Source organism: Hyposmocoma kahamanoa, unplaced genomic scaffold (assembly GCF_003589595.1).
Source record: "Hyposmocoma kahamanoa isolate Upper Pololo Valley unplaced genomic scaffold, ASM358959v1 64, whole genome shotgun sequence".
In the NCBI taxonomy this organism is placed as follows: Eukaryota; Metazoa; Arthropoda; class Insecta; order Lepidoptera; family Cosmopterigidae; genus Hyposmocoma; species Hyposmocoma kahamanoa.
In genome coordinates this window covers 17,362,332-17,381,488 of record NW_020653852.1, presented here as the reverse complement: position 1 = coordinate 17,381,488, position 19,157 = coordinate 17,362,332, and the positions used below count along the sequence as shown (strand labels likewise).

Here is a 19,157-nt window from a genome sequence, read left to right as displayed (position 1 = left end):
TGTGATAGGTTACCTGGATAAGGAGGTCTTGGTTTCGATTCTCGGTAGGATCAATTTGGGAAATTAACTTTTTTTAATTAGTTCCCGTCTGTTCTGGTCTCAGTTACATTAAATGTATTTATCGCTACGGCCGTGAACAGATTCTCCACGTGCCATGTCTACGCAAGCGTTGTTCTTATCAACTCTTGTGAAATTACCTAGCTAGGTAACGTACAAACTAATTACTATACGGTAGCTGCGAGAATTCATCAGACTGCCCGAAAATTCTCCGGAATACACGCCACCTGGTTTATGGCTCTTATGTATCATATAGTTACACAATTGCCATAAGATTCATTATTGTATGGTTATAGAAATTCGCTTCCATTCCGTGGCAATGTAAATTGAGCCTTACAAGCGCAACCACAAATTTAATAATGTTACGTACTAAAAAACCGACCTCAAAAGTCATTCATACCCCTGTTTGCCGCTCTTGGAGGTGGAGTATTTTCTTCAAATTTAAATGTTACCACTACTGAGGTACCCTCTCACCAACAAAAGAAAGAATCATCAAAATCAATTCACAAAAAAGACAGAGTTATCGCGTAACATACATACAAAAAAAAACATACGGTCGGTTTGAGAATCTCCTCCTTTTTTTGAAGTCTCTTAAAAAGTCACTACGTGTTTTTTTAATTTTCAACTGGGAATTTTTACATTTGTTATTCTTCCTGTTTTGGCTTACAATAAACTATTTTGTTTATTTTGTTCACAGTTGCGTCATGAACTCGATCGCGTTATAAGCGAGCGAGACCGACTTCTAGCAGAGAGCTCCGAGCTCGGACAAGACAAAGCTACCAGGGAATCAGAGAGAGTGGCGCTGCGGGCCGAGCTAAGAGAAGCCAGGCAGAGAGAACAGAGATTGTTAGTTGATATTGGAGACTTGGAAGACGAAAATATATCGCTGCAGAAGCAAGTCTCAGCTCTTAGGTCGTCACAAGTAAGTATAGCTTCGTAAGTTATGAGTCATTTGAAATGGCGGGAAACTTAATTAAACAGACAGCAATTGCATTGTGGGTTGGCCTAGCAGTCCATGTCAAAGTATAAATTAAAAAAGAAATAACTTTAACTGCCTCCGTGGCCGGATGGTTGCCATGCTGGTCTGGCACGGAGGGGTCCCAGGTTTGATTCCCGGGAAGTAATATTTCGGTTCGTGGTCTCTATTCGAGAACCTTTCAGCCCCAACGGCCGTCAGTTCTACTAGCTGTGTGCTCTGCCCGGAAGGCGTTAAGTGCGACGGCCCCCTACTAGATGGACGTATGACCTGGTAAGGGCGGCGGGTAACTGATGGATGCACGTTGCGTCCGACCGGCTAGTCTGGCAATCTTTAGGGGAGGCCTATGTTCAGCAGTTGACGTCTTCCGGCTGATATGATGATGATGAGAAATATTAGTATGGCCTACATTTATTTCTCGTGGTTTGGGTGTAACTTGTTGTTGTCTATGTGTGTGTCCATAGCACCCGTGTTACAGGGTCTCTCTAGTGCGGGGCCATGAGTGTGTGCGTTATTATTATTATAATCATATTTATTTATTGCCATCTTTCGGGTAATTTTAGAACTCCTGAAACCTCTCATTAAATTCCTATCTTTGTTTATTTATTTAGATACAATAATAGTTCACAAACCATGTACCATGTGCTTAATACTAATTTAATATTGTAACACTCTTTAGCTTGGAATAGATGACAATTGTGCACGACAATATAATAAAATAGATGTAATTAAATATCCTATTTAAAAATAAAAGTGAACTTTTATGAAATTAAAACAAAAAGCTCTGAACTTTTGATACGTGTATCCAATACGTGCTCCAATAGGTCAATTTCAATAGGTCAATCACATTTATCTTAGCCGGTCAGAAAAACCTTTATGTACATGCACTAAAAGCTAAAAAGTCTGCGCGTTTCGCTTACGTTCAGATCGCCGACGCGAACTGCATAGAGTAATTTTCGCTCTTATTACACAGACATAATGATTTATTTGACCAGCTTAATGCGATTCCGTGTCGATAAGTGTGTTGAATCCCTAAAGAAACTTGCTCTAAAAGATCAATGAGACTATAAAGCGACCTTAAGGTACTTTTACATACGTCGTGATAATATTTGTTTTACTTTGCCAAACGCATGTGCAATATGCCGATGATTCCAGGTCGAATTTGAAGGCTTAAAACATGAAGTCAGACAGCTACGTGAAGAGGCGGAAAATGCGCGCGCCGCAGCCGACGAAACCGCAGCGTTGCGTCGTATTGCCGAAAGACAACTCGCCGAAGCGCTTGAAGCGTTGCAAGCGGAGCGTGAAGCTAAATTCGCGGCGAAGAAAGAACTGGATGCCCACCTTAGCCGAGAGGCCGCTTATAACATCACTAACTTGGCGTATAGTATACGAGGTAAGTCAGTTTTGGAGCGGTTATATACCGCGACTTCTAGCAGCGATGCAAACGCGAATCGCTAATCGTCTACATTTAGTCTTTACTCTTTTCTCCACGAAAAGACTGTCAAAAGTATGAAACTTCATACGCGCGTTCGTGAAACGCGCGATTGCATCGCTGCTTAAAAACGCGCGCGCGTGTGTAACCACTCTTGAGTTTGAAATTTCATACTTTTGACAGTCTTATCGTGAGTGCCATAATGTTGAATTTATATTTATAACTCAGACGTTCTGTAGTCCGTACTACTATTAAATTGATGCATAAAATCGGGGTGAGCCGTATATTCGTTATTTGGCATGTTGGGCAAGTTTACCGGACGTTACTATTCAGCCACTTGGAATTACCTGTCGTCCAATCTGAGCTTCGGAAGACACATTGAATCCATGGCCAAAGTTGCAGCCAGAAAGCTTGGCATTCTTTCTAAGGTGAGGCGTTACTTCAGACCTTCACAATTGCTTCAACTGTATCAAGCACAAGTCGTGTCGTGTATGGAGTATTGCTGCCAGTTATGGAATGGCTCTGCTAAATGCCAACTGGCCACCTTGGATTCAATAGACAAACGTGTCAAGAGGCTTATAGGTGACTCGGAATTAGTAGAGGCGAAGCTGCAGAGCCTTGAACACCGCCGTAAAGTTGCCTGCTTATCGGTATTTTACAGGATATATCACGGAGAGTGTGCGATGGAATTACATGATTTAATTCCGCTTTCCCCTTTCCATCATCGGGGGACTATATGGAGGCTTGGATTTTAAATAATTTTTAGTAACAATTTTAATATTACATGCAAGCCTATACTTTAATCTATTTTCCTGCATAATGCTACCAATAATTAGGCACTTATCGTGTCATACAGCCAGCTTTTGAATCCCGTAGTCATAGATGTGTGCCACCTAATTTCACAATCACCGCAACACGGCCGTTATACCACCATCATCATCACCGTGGCGTTGACCACCTAGATGCTTCTTCAAATGCAGGAATACGCTTTGGGCCCTGGGCGTTGGATCAGAATTATATAAAGTGTGATCAAGTTGTCAGTTTCATCAACTTTTTGCACAAAATCTTCAGTATTGACAGAAGGGTACCATTTCATCGCTCATGTTTTGTCCCGACACTTTACAGACTTGACGTTGAATTGCACGATAAAACGAATCATATTGCGTATTTCACATTTGGCGGGATTCTTAATAGGCGGAGGCATTTTGGATACACATAAACAAAAAAAAAACACGGTCGAAAGTTGCCGTTATTGCGTTTGTGTCTTGCCAGCAAATGTAAGTACGTATACCACAACCGCAGAGACGCAGCGGCCAAATTTGGAAACGATACTTACTTTAAAACCACGCCTGATATTCACAGTGCAGTATTCAACCTATACAGATGCAAAGTTTCGTTAAATTATATCTTAAATTCTACATATTAGTATTTTATGTCTTAAATTCTAAGTACTCCTACTACCTTCGCGTGAAACATGTTGATTTTTATTAATTTTTTTTTATTGAATTTCAAATGTCAAATAGTACCTTCATTATTATTAGGTAAAACATTTAGAGGTTTAGCTACCAAGCTATGAGCTAACAGACTCGATACTTAAATTATTGATTCTAATCCCTATTAACTGGGTGCTGCCTACAGAGTTCTAAACGTGACTTCGTGTACAGTATTACAACAAAGTGAGTTAGTGCTGTTTTGGCCAATAAAAGGAACCTACGGGTTAAGTCTTCTTTGCACATTGTATTAAGTTCTTTTAATGTGTAGTGTAATTTGGTACAATAAAATCTAATAACAATCAACAAACGGTTACGGAAATTATTTGATTATTATTTCGTTACGTGTAACACATACTAACGATTGTACCTTTATTAATTTTATTGGTTACTTTTGTATGTATTTCATTATGTATATTAATTATCATATTTCATATTTTATTCTCGTTCTTTTTTCATAGGGGGGATGAATATTTACTTACGTGTGTCGCTAGATATGTTTACCGAAAATAAATATATATTACATACACAAATATTATCACGCCTGTCTCCCACTGGAATAGGCAGGGACGATGTACCGTCACACAATAGAATATATACAATACAATGGTTCATGGTACTGCTGATGTAAGTAGAGCTCAATAGTCGTTGAGTACGACATGGCCTTATTCAAAGTGACGGCCGGCGCGGAAGCGTGTAAGGCAAATGTACGTAAACGCTCCTTGTGTTTATAGTGGCCACCCGTGCCGGCACCTGCCTCGAGGCGGGCGCGGGCGCTTATATTGGCTCGGTCTGCCGGTACCTTTCACAGTGCTTGGTCTAGCGTCTAGCGTCTGTTTGCGGTTTCGACGTGTGGATCTGCCCGCTCGTAGCCGCTTCAGCGCTGTGAAAGGGAAGACGCCAAGACCAGCAAACCCGCACCCACTGCCGCGCCCGCACCTGCACTCTGAATGAGCATTCCTTACGGCCTATGAGGCGTACGGTCCGTCCATCGCCACGCCTGTTTATACGGACTCGTTCGCGCCACAGGTGCCGAGGTTTCAGCTGTCATGCTTTCGCGCCGCGCCTTTGATTTTACCGGCAATTAACGAATCTGACTGGCCCAGGAGAGTCCGAGTCTGCACTCATCCCACGGCGCGTAATCCAAATCACGGGTCATGGAAAGCCGCTTTTACATGTTTAGTTAATTGTACTGTTGATGTAAATTGTACTCAATCCTGATTGAGCACGACTTACATATTCAGTTAATAGTACAGTTGATAATTTATACTCGAACCTTATTGAGTGTTTACATGTTTTATTATTAGTACTGTTAATATAAGTTGTACTAAATAAAATATATTGATTGGGGCTATGAATTAGAAAAACGACTCTTTCTAGTATAACCGCCGTGTGACGTATCTGGTCCGTCCCAAAAGTATCGAACATTTTTCAGGAAAAATACTTTTATTGAACTTATCGGTACCATACATTAGTACTCTTCAAAATAACACCCTTCAGCATCGATGCACTTTTGTAGGCGAGTTTTCCATGCCCGGAAGGCCCCCTGGAAGTCGTCAACGGGTAGGTCCTTCAGCGCCCTCGTCGTAGCTTCTTGGATGTCCTTAATTGTGCCCCAATGCTTGCCTTTGAGCTTCGACTTGATGCTGGGAAACAAGAAGAAGTCTGCCGGGGCGACGTCAGGACTGTAGGGAGGCTGCGGGACCAGCGGGCTTCGTCGGTCACCTCTTCCCTTCCGTCACGGAACATCTTGTGCCACTTCCTGACCTAGGATTCGGACAAGGCTTTGTCCTTGAAGGCCTGTTAAATATGGCCTATATATATTTATTGTATTATTGCACATTTCTTCAACTTGCGTGTACATAAATAAACGAGATATAAATTATGCCCTTCATGCATTTAAAACTCACATTCTTTCACAACTTGCTTGTTTATCTAGGTATGCCAGAAGACGGCACAGAGGACGAAGGAGAGCCCGGCGGATCTACATCGGCAGAGTTGGCGACGGCCATGGGCGACCATCACGCCGACCTCTTCTCGGAGGTGCACCTACATGAGATCTCGCGTCTGGAGAAGCAGCTTGAACAGGCACATAATGAGAATGTGAGTGTTTCAGCATACGTTAATTGAAAAGAAAGTGAAACTAAATTGTAACCAGTGGTTGAAAAGCTACAAGAGTTCGGTTTATGATGTCGAGTAACAGGATGAATAAGTCAACGCCTGGTGGTAAGCGACACTCCTACCCATAACAGTTACAGTGCCACTCAAAGCTTAATTAAAGATTTAGGGTAAATATGGTAATTTTAATTCAAATATATGTATGTATGTATGATGAAATATTCATCTCACCTGATGGAAAGTGACGATGAGGCCGACGTTGGGGCATGCACACCTAAATAATGCCTATTATTAATATTCTAACTGCCTCCGTGGCAGAACGGCTACCATGCTGGACTGCCACGCAGAGATCTTGGGTTTGATACCCGGGCCGGGAGAAATTTTTGTATGGCAGCATTTATTTCTCTTGTGGGTTTGGATGTAATTTGTGGTTGTCTATGTGTGTGTCCATAGCACTCGCGAAACAGGGTTTCCCTAATGCGGGGCTATGAGTGTGTGCATTATTATTATTCGCTCTCGCCTTGAAAAGGTCTAAGTTATAGCGTTCAGCCCCCGTAGCATGGCTACGCATGACAGTCGCGACGCGCGCGATAAAATTGAAATAAGCGCGCGCTATTGGCTATCTAAATTAGATATGATTGAGACGGAAAGAGGATAAATACCTCTTCTATTGATATACGATATGATATGATGATACGCTTAGTTGGTCTTAGCGTCCGGCACGGTTTGCTGGGAGACGTTGGTTCAAATCCAACTGGATTAAAGTGAATTTGTTGTAAGTGTTAGATCTTTGTTTAATAATTATAGAAACTATTGGAGAAGAATTTCACAAGAAATAATTGAATGTTATAATGGACAAATATCGTGACATTCAATAACTTAATTGATGTACAATTGTTTTTTGCAGATCCAGCTAACTGCATCGATGCGCACCGCACAACAGACGGCCGAGTCAGAGAGCGCAGCTGCGGCTACCCTGCGCGCCGGCCTCACTCGAGCAGCTTCCAAGATCACAGCGTTGCACTCGCTACACGGAGACTGTGCGCCCTTGGTTAGTATTCAAGAGCACATATTATGTATGAATTTAAAACATGAACAGTTCTGGTTGGTTTATAACCACGTCTGAATATCATAAGAGAAGTAAAACTAAAGTTAAACATACAGCATTGAAGCAAGTGTGTTTTTGAGAGAGACTTTTAAGGAAATTATCATGTTTACACGAGGGTCACAATACATTTATGAAAATTCAATTTACGTTGTACTCCGTTCATACTCATATTATGTTCTACGTTTAGACATAACTTTTTAAGTTTTATTTAGCTTAATTATTGCTTTACGAATGGATAGAAAGAATGTAATTTTCTTACCTTTGAAATAAAGATTATTTGAGTTTGCATAAACCATGATACGCGTTTCAGGACGACGAGAAAGTGGAAGGTGGGGTGTCGGCTCGCGCGGCGAAGTGGCTAACGTGGTGGCGAGTGTCCGGTGGAGAGCTGTCGGGGGTTGCGGCGCTGCTGCACGAGCTGCAGAATGGCGCGGTACCGGCCGATACCGCGGCGGGCGTGCAGCGACATGCGCTGGCGCAGCTTAGCGACAGGGTGGCCGAGGCCGAAGTGCGCGCGCAGGCGCTACAAGCCGACGCCGACTTGTTGCGGCAACTGGCTGGAGGTAAGTTTTAGCTATTCTCAAGTGGACACACAATAATTACTAGCTATAAAGGCGACTCGAACTCAAAATATGCTTCCTGAAGAGATTTCAATCCCAGTACTACTGGTGCGGGTTTTCTGGGATGTGTTCCCAGTGTTAATTTCGTCATCTAGAATTCATTGTAGGTTGTCAAAAAGGAGCTCTATATCAGAAAATGCGAAAGGAAAAGAAACGATGTAAAAATATGAACAGCTAACGGAAATACTTCATTTACAGGTGCGGGCCGCGCCCTGGCGACGGCGGCGCCGGCGCTGACGTCGGCCGCGGAGACTCTCGCGCAAATCTACCACCACGTGTGCGCCGTGAACGGCACGCAGCCGGAGCGGCTGCTGCTGGAGCACGCCGGCCAGCCCCACGGTAAGCGATGGCCCGAGCGGCAGGTGCCACTGGGTGACGTCATCTCTGACCAACCAACGTTCAGTACCAGGGTCGGAGGAACGCGTTGTGGAGGACGAGGCGCTGGCGCTGGCGGCGGGCGAGCTGGAGGGGCTGCGGGCGGCTGGCGGCGTGGCGCGCTCGGCAGACACGCTCTTGGACCAGCTCACGCACCTGCGCGCCGCGCTGGACACGGCACTCGACTCGCGCAACAGGCATCAACCAGGTCAGTCCTTTCGAACACCGCTCTGTCGACCATCACCTAGTTTCTTTCTTGTCGGCGATAACAAGAGTCTAGCACCACTATTTCAAGGTCAAAAGCTAACTAGTGAATTTTCGCTTTTAAAACCAAGATCAATAATTATATACAAGGTTATGTTTTAAATACTAACAACCTAGCAGGGCTACTTATACTAACATCATACACCCAACCAACAACTTTTGTTCTATGACTTTTTATTATCCATAAATTTACAAAAAATAATTTTGTAGTATCTGACAGTTTTTAGATCTCTATTCAAGTCCGAACGTGCAAGCCTTCTCCTCGACGACCCCCCATTCCAGCTTTTGCGTTTTGCATCAGAGTATTATTTACGCTAGCACTTTCTTTTTTTACCGCACACCGTTGAGAGCGATCTTTTTAAATATTTTCATTTTTGTACGCAAATAAAATCTGATGTATTATTCAAGTAATGGAACAAAAATTATGGTTTATGATGTAAGTAGGTAATATAATCCTGCAAGGTTGTTAGTATTTTACAATAATCCTGTTTACTGTTCTAATTTTTATTTCCTATACTAAAATTTGACCCTGCCTTATTTTCACCCGCTTCCCGTTACCAGGTTCTACCCAAGTCGAAAACTCTTTCAAGCTAAAGGGTTTATACTTGAACACGCTTAAAAAGGCGAAAGATCAAAACAACGCCAAAACAAAAATGATCGATACCAAACGAAAACTCAACACCTTAATCGCCAGGATAAAATCTCTCAACTTAGAACAATTTAACTTACAAGATAACAGGCAATGTGCTGGAAAAACAGTCAAAGAGATCACAGATTACTTTGAAAATATGTCAAAATATAACAAGAAACTAGTCAACTATGATTTGAAGAAAAAGAACCCTATTACCGTTATTCCAAAACCTAATTTACCTTATCCTAAAAAGAAGCGTTTGAACACACCGAATCTTCAAACTGTATGGCGAAACTTGTTAATGCAAAGAAATTTTTATTACAAGTGTAGTAAACAAAGTAATGCTTTGAAGAATGGGAATGTACTTCATACAGTACGGGAGTCGCTACGAAGCAGCTTTGTGAATTGTTTTATGATGTTGCAGTACATATTGTGATAACAATGGTGGTACTGCTTATGTAAGGATTTTCAGATTTATAAATATCTGTAGTTGGTCATTTATTGGCTAATATATTCAGTCTTTTTTAAGACGGACTAAAATGACGAAAGTGTTGCTCGCTTACAACCAGCTAGTGACTGCAGTCGATAAATGTTCTATCGACTATCAACTGAATGTTGGTTACGCTTATGTAATAAACAGCTGCTTTTTTTTTCATTTGAATCATGATTAGCCCATTATTTGCCCAACTGATGAGCACACGTTAATTTAAATTGTCAATCTTAGTAAGTTCATACTTACATACACTCCATTTAGAACGATATGTATTAAAAATACAAACAGGAGACAATTTTTAATTTATCTCATTTTATTTCAATGTAAATAATCAAATCTGCATGTTCTTGTTAAAATGAATAAAAATAGATTTCGAGACTAGTGGGCCAAAAGTCAAAATAAGAACAAATGGGGTAATAACGCAATTAGTAATCATTAGAACGACGTAACATTCACAATTTCAAACATTTTTGGCAAAATTTTACCTTTTCGCATAATCTGTCAATAAAACTGTCGACCGACAACATCTACGTGACTATTTAAAATTTTACAATAGCTGGCAACACTGCAACTGTCATTTTACTCCGTCTTCAAAAAATTAGTAGTTAGCCAAGAACGAAAAAATGTTGGATAAAATTACGAGTGTAGTCTATTATTATATTTATTGTTATGTTGTGACGATGCGACCTATTTCATCGTCATCCCACCTTTTTACCTATTTTTTTTTCCCTAAAAAAACAGGTAAAGTAAAGGCGTAAAGGCTGTATGAAAACAGTGATATAAAACAGGTACAATCGTTTAAAAACACTCCCTACTTAAATTAAATCCAGGTTATGGTAAAAAGGAACTTACCACAAAAGGGCCTGATTTTCTAGAAATACTATGCTTTATAAGCAATTCGGTTACATGATTTTCAATGGTACCTATAAGTAACTGGGTAGAATTTTATATGAAGGCGAGCACGTATGCTCGCTTCGGAAATGTAGTAGTGAGTGGCGACGGAAAGAAGAATAGTACGTGACGAAGAAGAAACAGGAATTTAAGAACGATTCAAAATTTCAAAGTAGGTGCCCAGGAACCAGAGAAATAGGTATTGAAAAGGTGGGATGACGATGAAAGAAGTCGCATCGTCGCAAGAGATCTTCTTTATGCTATCTTACAGTATTTCATCAATTCTTTGCTTACACGAAGACGTGCTTGAATATAGTCTGGTGACTGCTACATTAAGTATAGTGTAATAAAAAGTGATATAAGTAAATTTAAAAATATAGGTAGTAATTATTTCTATTTTGTATTAATAAAAATTCTGTTATATGCCTAGTAAAATGATATAAAACATTTTTATTTCCACTTTATTATTACACTTTATTATATATATTACATTTGCTCTACTTATACATTTATTTACTTCCACAGTAATGGAGACGGAGGAACGTGGCGCGGAACTAGCAGAGCTTCAAGAACAAGTCATAAAACTAAAATCTCTGTTATCAACGAAGCGCGAACAAATAGCTACATTGCGTACTGTGCTCAAGTCAAACAAGAACACGGCGGAGGTCGCGCTGGCCAACTTGAAGTCCAAGTACGAAACGGAGAAGACTATCGTCACCGAGACCATGCTCAAGCTGAGGAACGAGCTGCGGCTGCTTAAGGAGGATGCTGCCACCTTCTCAAGTCAGTATCACTTTTACGCCATGTCATAATATATTGCTTCTCTTTATAGTTTGTGGTTTAAGGGCGCGTTCCCATTACGTCGTAACTGCCTGCGTGGCCGAATAGTTACCGTGCTGGTCTGCCACCCAGAGGTCCCGGGTTCGATTCCCGGGCCGGGAGATATATGTATTGCCTACATTTATTTATCTCGCGATTTTGGTTGTAATTTGTGGTTGTCTATGTATGTGTCCATGGCACCCGTGACACAGGGTTTCCCTAGTGCGGTACTATTAAGAAAAAAAAAAATATTTATCGTTGGGCGACTGTCGTGTCTAGCCTGTTCCCATATCACGACTATCTGTTGTGGACGTTTTATTTTATCGTTGAAAGACTGTCGCGTCTAGCTGTTCCCACTAGATCGTGACGACAATTTATCGGTTCACGGTAGCCGCCTTGTCATTGTTTTAACTATCGTCAGACGACGGACAGTCGTCCACATTCGACGTCATGACTATTCACGAACAATCTGTCGTTGTAACGTCAAAAAAGTCGTATATAAATATAATAGTGAATAGACAATTTAGTGATGCCCAGTTGTAGTGACAACTACATATCAATTCACTAATTGAATAAATTGAATGAATATCCGCAAAAAATCTCCAAATTATGTACCTGTTGTAAGAAAATCACCATCTTTCTGCCATTGAGTTACAATTATATGGACGTCGGGTCCGCGCTAAAAAGTGTCCGCACTTGTAAGGCGCTAAAATCGTATACAGAGCGCGACACTCCGCTTTAGTCTTCATTTGTTCTACGGACAGCGCGATACTGCGATGACATAACAATTTAAATTTCGAATAGGTTGACTTGGGACATTTTTTTCGTGGTTTTTGTATTAGACCCGTCGTCCATTTATTTGTAAGTCAATGCTTTCTGCAGATAAAACCATTTGTTGAGTTTATAGCTTTTTTGTCATTGAGTTTCACCTGCAGACAGATAGTGATTTTCTTACCATAGCTATTTAAAGACTTTTTATAGAAATGTCACTTATGTCACCTTTAAACAGACGAAATTATGTATAATGAAAAGCTGGATGTCAGATTGCAATCTTTCTTTTTATCCCGAGTTGCTAATTACAAAAAAATATTCTACTAAAAATAACTGATACGGTGATACCACATTGCAAATAACAGTTCTTATTAAAAGCTGTTTGTTTAATTGAATTATTTGGAATAAAAGTTCTTTTTGCGATTTCGCTTGGGTTACTAATAAAAAATAGTGTGATTCGTACTGTGATGATTTTTTATACATAGTATTAGTACATGGTGTACTTTTACTATTAGTGGTTTTTTTTACATGGCCTATAAAAGTAAATTAAAAAATTCCGAATTCTATATTCTTAATTTTATATCCTCCTTCAAATCCTTACACTTAGATACTTGTTCGATTATGATTGAAATATTTTACTGCATAATGAATTGAACAAAGACTATAGATACGAATTCTTAGGTGACATTTCTTTTGCCAGTAAACTACCTACAATTTGTTAGGAGCAAAAGTAATTTGATGACAAATATAATCTATACTGATACATGTGGACAATGTATTTCTGCGCAGGCTTGCGCGCAATGTTCGCGGCACGGTGTGAGGAGTACGTGACGCAAGTGGACGAGCTGACGGCGGCGCTGTCTGGCGCCGAGGAGGAGAAGAAGACGCTCAACCAGCTGCTGCGGTTGGCAGTGCAGCAGAAGCTTGCGCTCACGCAGCGGCTCGAAGAACTTGAGGTATTTATGTCACTCTAGGGCAACGTCTATTTTTGTTGTTGTACGAATGATGAAGAACTACTATCATAGTATAATTAGACAAGTAGTTTAACTTCATACAAATGTAGCAGCGGCTTGTATGTGTGCACGCAGCGAGCGTGCATGCGTGTACGTGCGTGTGTGAACGGACACATCGACTCCTCCTACATAAAGTATCGTATGTCGAAATTGCCAAGTTTACAGGGGAGCGTTTTGAAGTTGTGAATTCATTCGTTACTCATAGAGTGATCATCTAATAGATCATCATAAATCATCTAACCGATATCTAGAATTTTGTAATACTCTGTGAGTAACGAGCTTTGCCGAATAAAACTGAGAAATGCTAAAGTTACGTGTTATGCCCATTTCAGTGAAATCAGAACTTTAAAAAGCTCGCCTGTAAACTTGGCAATTTCCACTACGATACTTTACGTAGGAGGTGTCGACATTCGCAAAAATCTCGCGGCGCACACATAGCATGGGTCTCACAACCCATTCATTACAGAATTGAAGCGTTCGCTCGGGTGTTTAAAATATTTTTCTGTGTCAAATTTACAACGATTTTATTTATAGGTGTAGCGTTACGTATATACAAACTCGCATTTTTATTTTTATTTCATGATTATATTTCCATAAACGAAATAATAATCCGCATTGCTGGTATAAAAAATATTAACATGTAAATACTGCGTATAACACATATATACATATAACATAAGGTTATTTCAATATAGCACGAGAATACTGTGACGAATACCTTAATGTTTTACAGACTGTAGGTACAATTAAAATAAAAATGTGACAACCTTACGCTCCGAGAGGCGCATTACACTACTTGTCTTATTTATTACTTTATGCTATTAGTGTCCAATCACAATTCAAATACACTTCGAACTTCGTAATTTTATTCGGGGTGGTGATAATTGTCGTCGATTGTGAAACACGCGGTAAATTGACTGCGAATGTTACTTATTTTATTTTTATTTATTTATTCAGGTAACAAACAGTCATATACGAACAATTATCTAAGAACACTGCATAAAAATAGATCTATAGATATAATATAATACATTAACACATATAACATAAATATGTGACGGATACAAAATATTTACTTATATACTACCAAAATTACATGACAGACCCAAGCATATTAATATAATAAAAATATGCATTAGAACCACTAAAATGTCGGTGCTGCTACTTTTTTCTTAAATGTATTTAAGGAATTTACAAATATATCATAAAGACTTATAATAAAAGCTACACGATCGCCTGAGAATAGTAGTTTATGTGACTGTTATATAATGAAAGGCACATACGAGCGTGGGTTTCATGAAAACATCACACGAGTGTTTTAATGTCTAATTATGTACAGTTACATACACTGCTTTATCTATACACATATTATAAGCTCTCTATGGTGTGTTCAGGAATCGCATGTTACGACTGGCGAAGTGGCGGCAAATAAAAACTTTCCTCAAGCATGTCACACAATCGTAGTTGTTTTTAATTCGTAGACAAACTAGATTCGGCCCCAACTATCATATCGTTCGATATCAAGTAGCGTGTGAAATTGTTTCAAAGTCAAAATTGTTTGCTATTGACATTTAATTTTGAATAAAACTTCATCTCCACTGATAATAAGAATTGAGGTCGAATCCAATTGTTTTATTTTTCAGACATGTTCGAAATTTGAATATGACATTCAAATAAAATAGAATTTTATGTTATTATGAAGCAATAATAACATTTTCACAGATAAGAAATTTGTTCTAATAAAACAGTTTACCTTTATGCTGGTTGTAATTTGCGGTTTTTGAACACATCATAGAGGGTTTATGATATGTGCGTAGATAATAGTAAAACGCTTCATTTCGCCCGAGACGAGTATATCCATCCGAGTCGCAGGCGAGGGTGGATACTTAAGTCGAGGGTAAAATGAGTTTTATGAACGAGTTATACACTGCTTTTCACTTCGATTGCGAGGAAATTAAACAGCAATCACGTGACTCAGGTCGGACTACATAATGCTCAGTTATATTTTACAAGCTTTTATTTTTTATGCATTTCTTTTTTATAACTTATTAGAATTACTATTGCCTACTTATACTAATTTTGTAATATAACACGGATTAAAAAAACAAAAGTAAAACTTTATAAAGTTCTAGTGTGCGTGGCTGTTGTCGCAGGCGTCGTTGCCTCGTTCTTAAATGACAATTTTATTTTATGCACTAGAGCATAAAATCCTATTTTATGCAGCCTACACCCAGCACAAACACGAACTTTAAGAGCATGAGAAGTGAAAAGGTATTTTTGCGTTACGCAGGTGGACCGCGAGATGCGCACGCGGCGCGTGCCCAAGGCGGCGGGCGCGCCGCGCACGCGGCCGCGCGACTTCTAGCGGCTGGTGGCGGCGCTCAAGGCCGCGGCCGCGGCGCTGCGCGCGCTGCTGGCGCACGAGCCCCCGCCGCCCGCGCCCCGCGCGCCCCGCGCCATCCCGCTGTAGCGAACATTGTCCGATTGTGGCTCCTAGAACTCAATTGTTGTTTGTACGTTTTGTAAAAGTAATGTAAGAATCGAACCGGTAGCGCCGGCGGACCCGGCCCGCGGGCGGGCGCGCGAACCCGCCGTGCGCGTCGCCGCGCCCGAACCGTCAAACTGTGCAATGGCGCAGGGCGGCGGCGCGCGCCCGCCTCGCGCATCCTGCGCTGGACGAACAAAGTTAAACTTTACGCCGAGGGTGCCTCCCTTAAGTTAAACGGTTGGTGTTATATTTAAAGTTGACTGATTTTATGGCGGAGCGCCGTCACACGGGCGCTTATCTTCGTAACGTTAGCTACCGCGTCGACTGTTAACTGTCTTCTTTCGATCCCGATCGTTGCGACGTCTATTTTGAATCACCCCATGCACTTTACACACGAAATATTTTGATAAAATCCTCTAATTATGAATCTATTGCGCGTCATGGAATCGATTTACGAGTATTTTTGTATTAGGACCACTATATTTTGTAACGCGAATGAATTTAGCGCCGCTGCCGATCGGCGGCGACGTATCCCATGTGAGAGGCAGATTTTACAATATTGTGTATTTCTGTGGTGAAACAGGAATTATGATAAAACCGTGTGACATTATTTTTTATGATATACATGTTTGACGGAATCTTAACGATTAGTGTAATGTTAAAAAACAAACCTCTACTCAATACGAATGTTTAGTACGTCCAGAAAATTGAAAATTTCTAAAAATTAATCATCGACGTCCATCCATTGTGTGCGCAGAGACTATGTAATCTGTTCTAGTTGATATGTTTGTTGTGTTGTGGCCCTCTGGCCCACTTTCGTCCATCTTGTTCTAGTGTTTGTAGTATTTCCTTATTTTTGTTGTTGTGACTTAGACACTGGCGTAGTTCGGAGCCGGTCTTGCGATCCGCGACCATCGAGCTACCTCGCTGTCAATTCTACATGAAGCTACATATTCACTTAAGGACGAATGTCGCGGCACACGCGTCTCATGTTTCACCAAAAAATAGAGATGCAGTTTTTCAAGCCAATGTCAAAGTTAATTCGGCAACCTGTCCTTTGACTTTTGTCTCGCAGCTTATAAGTGATGTAAGTACTTATGAAGAAGTGAGTGGTGAATGTCCAAGATTGAATAGAATTGACGGCCAGTGTAGTCACAGTCTGCCGTCCTGTGGCCTCGTCCACACGCGTCCATTTCTTGTCCAACAGCTGGTCGGTCTCAATACATTTTAAATTCGTCCTCTCCTTTGTAATCAAACGACCAAATTTATAATAAATGCTAAAACAGGTATTTCACATTACGTATCACGTCGCCTTTTTGACTTTGTTGTTATGGTATAATTTCGTGATATTTTTAACAAGAGTCGGGTTGTAAATGAATTTTTAATATTTTTTTTTTGCAAAATTACAAAAACAAAGTTTACAAATTAAATAGTAAACAACATTGTACGGGATGTCAATAATAAAAGCCTAATTAAATGTCAAAGACGACGTTAGACGTTTTGCGTGAAATACGTTAATAACTCAACTTCCAGGTTGCTCAAAACATGCTCAGAGTCGACCAGCTCTCTAATAATAAGACAAAATTTACAAAATATTATTGAGTGTTACTGTTTATTTACGTTATCGGATGTGATAAGGCAGCTTCCACGCTAGGTCAGGCGCTCGATGACGTAGTCGTTTCTCTCCTAGTGTCTGTATTAGGCTAGTTCAACCGTTCCATGTAGTGGGCACTCGCCCTTCGTAGGTATTTTTACTGGTTTTAGATATAGAGCTAGTTAATATTAACTTTCAAGTATACTTCGTAGGTTATCCATGAGCCCTTCTCGATGGAATTCATATGCAATATTAATGCCTACTGTAGCATAATTTGTTTGCATAGCTCAAAAGGCGGCACGCGGCCCTTGTCTCAAAGACGCGCGCGCCGCCCAGGACCATAGCCTTGCATTTATTGTTTTTAGAATAATTATAGCTAGCTTCTATAGAGCACTTATTCGTACTTAATCGATGGACTTACCAATATTAGTGTTTAGTATTATTTTCTTAAGTATTATATTTTTCATTCTTAGCAGCAGACATCGTTTTGTATTATGTCTAGTCACTGTTACTTCGGCGTATTTAGCTGCTCACACGTGATATTTGTATAAGGACCTATGATAATATTAAATCGAATTTAATCTATAGTGTTGCAAGGAATGTGGACCAATCGATAGACTAATGACTTGAAACTAAAAATATCGAAAATGCGTTCAATCATATCAACGCTCAAATTAAGCCGTACTTATTACAGCAGCAGAGTATCTTAATATTAGTATCTGTTCTTAATCTACTGATACTATCGATATTGTTGTTATTGTTTAAGATCGATTGTCGATATTTTCGCAACACTAGCTTATTATGTTTAAGCAGCTAGATGCGCCGTCGTCATATATTTTGCCATGAATTATAGGTGCAGCAGAATAAATCTAATATTTATATAAATCAAATCATCTCTACATCTTACTTATCGTCCTTTTTGACATTGTTATGTTTAGCTTTATTTAACTATTCTACTTAACATATTTTTGACATCTTGAAATTAATTTACACTATATTTATTTCAGAAGTTGTTAATTGTTAAATGTTTAACTGACTATGTGAACGGTTTAGAAAAAATGCATATTTATCTAATTGTGCCTGGAATTTGGGATAATATTTTTAATTGGTTAGTAGCGAAGGGCGCTTAATTTACTTGTTTTGCTTCAGTCAACTAATCCGATAAGCATTGACATCTTTACCATCTTTATATATGTGGACCAACGCTACCTTCTAACTTGCCAAATGAATTTGACACCAATGTGTGACGTAATAATGGTGATAATGATCTCAGGTTGATTACTTTAGAAAGGTAAAAAAAAACCGATTGTACGTCTAATGCATTTTCCTCTGGTGAAGAAATTTTGTATGCATTTTTTCTCTGCCTTCATATTATTGGCAGCAAGGAGTCGCTCGATGTCTGCTGCCCTAAGGTGGTGGTATACAGAGCGATTAACCAAATAATATATCTTCAACTTTAGATCACTTGTTTTGCTTAGCATAGATATTATTTTACATAATATTATATTATAGAGAAACTATTGATTACGATTTTTTATTATTTAAAGATCAAGTTATATGAAATGCCCACTACTTTACTTTGTATTGCAATTTGCAACATGATTTAAAGTTGGACAACTCGTAGCATGTATGTTCCCAATTTTTGAAAGATTCGTTTTAATCTGTAGTTTAAATTAGGTTCAATTACCACTGTTCAGCACGCATATGCATGTACCGTAACTTCCCGTACACAGTTCACTTTTGTTATGGGTGCGGTTTTGATGTGTGCTGACAAGTCGGGTGTGACCTTTAAATCATCAATTCGGCCTCTAATATTGCACAGTTTGATGGTTCACCTTTAGATGTCAATTTATTTTTCAAGGCCACATTTTTGCACCTAAGACGTCAGATTACAAGTCTTTGTCTGAATCTCAAGTAATTATTGAGTTTCAAATTAATACCCTTTATAAAATAGATATGATCGATGAAACCGGGAACATATCATGACATAGCGTTTATTTTCCAAGGCACGCCGTGT

At 39.8% G+C, this 19,157-nt stretch overlaps 1 protein-coding gene across 1 annotated transcript in view; it reads left to right on the top strand.

Moving 5' to 3' along the window:
• The window catches only part of LOC113230918 (protein bicaudal D), a 29,702-nt gene extending 14,279 nt beyond the window's left edge, over positions 1–15,423 (top strand). The window contains exons 3-12 of the mRNA XM_026465028.1: positions 755–979; positions 2,189–2,426; positions 5,895–6,058; positions 6,981–7,124; positions 7,492–7,744; positions 8,000–8,140; positions 8,205–8,384; positions 10,981–11,238; positions 12,835–13,001; positions 15,349–15,423. Coding sequence (XP_026320813.1) covers positions 755–979; positions 2,189–2,426; positions 5,895–6,058; positions 6,981–7,124; positions 7,492–7,744; positions 8,000–8,140; positions 8,205–8,384; positions 10,981–11,238; positions 12,835–13,001; positions 15,349–15,423 — 1,845 coding nt within the window. The remainder of the gene's footprint in view (positions 1–754; positions 980–2,188; positions 2,427–5,894; positions 6,059–6,980; positions 7,125–7,491; positions 7,745–7,999; positions 8,141–8,204; positions 8,385–10,980; positions 11,239–12,834; positions 13,002–15,348) is intronic.
• Positions 15,424–19,157: the final 3,734 nt, after the last annotated feature.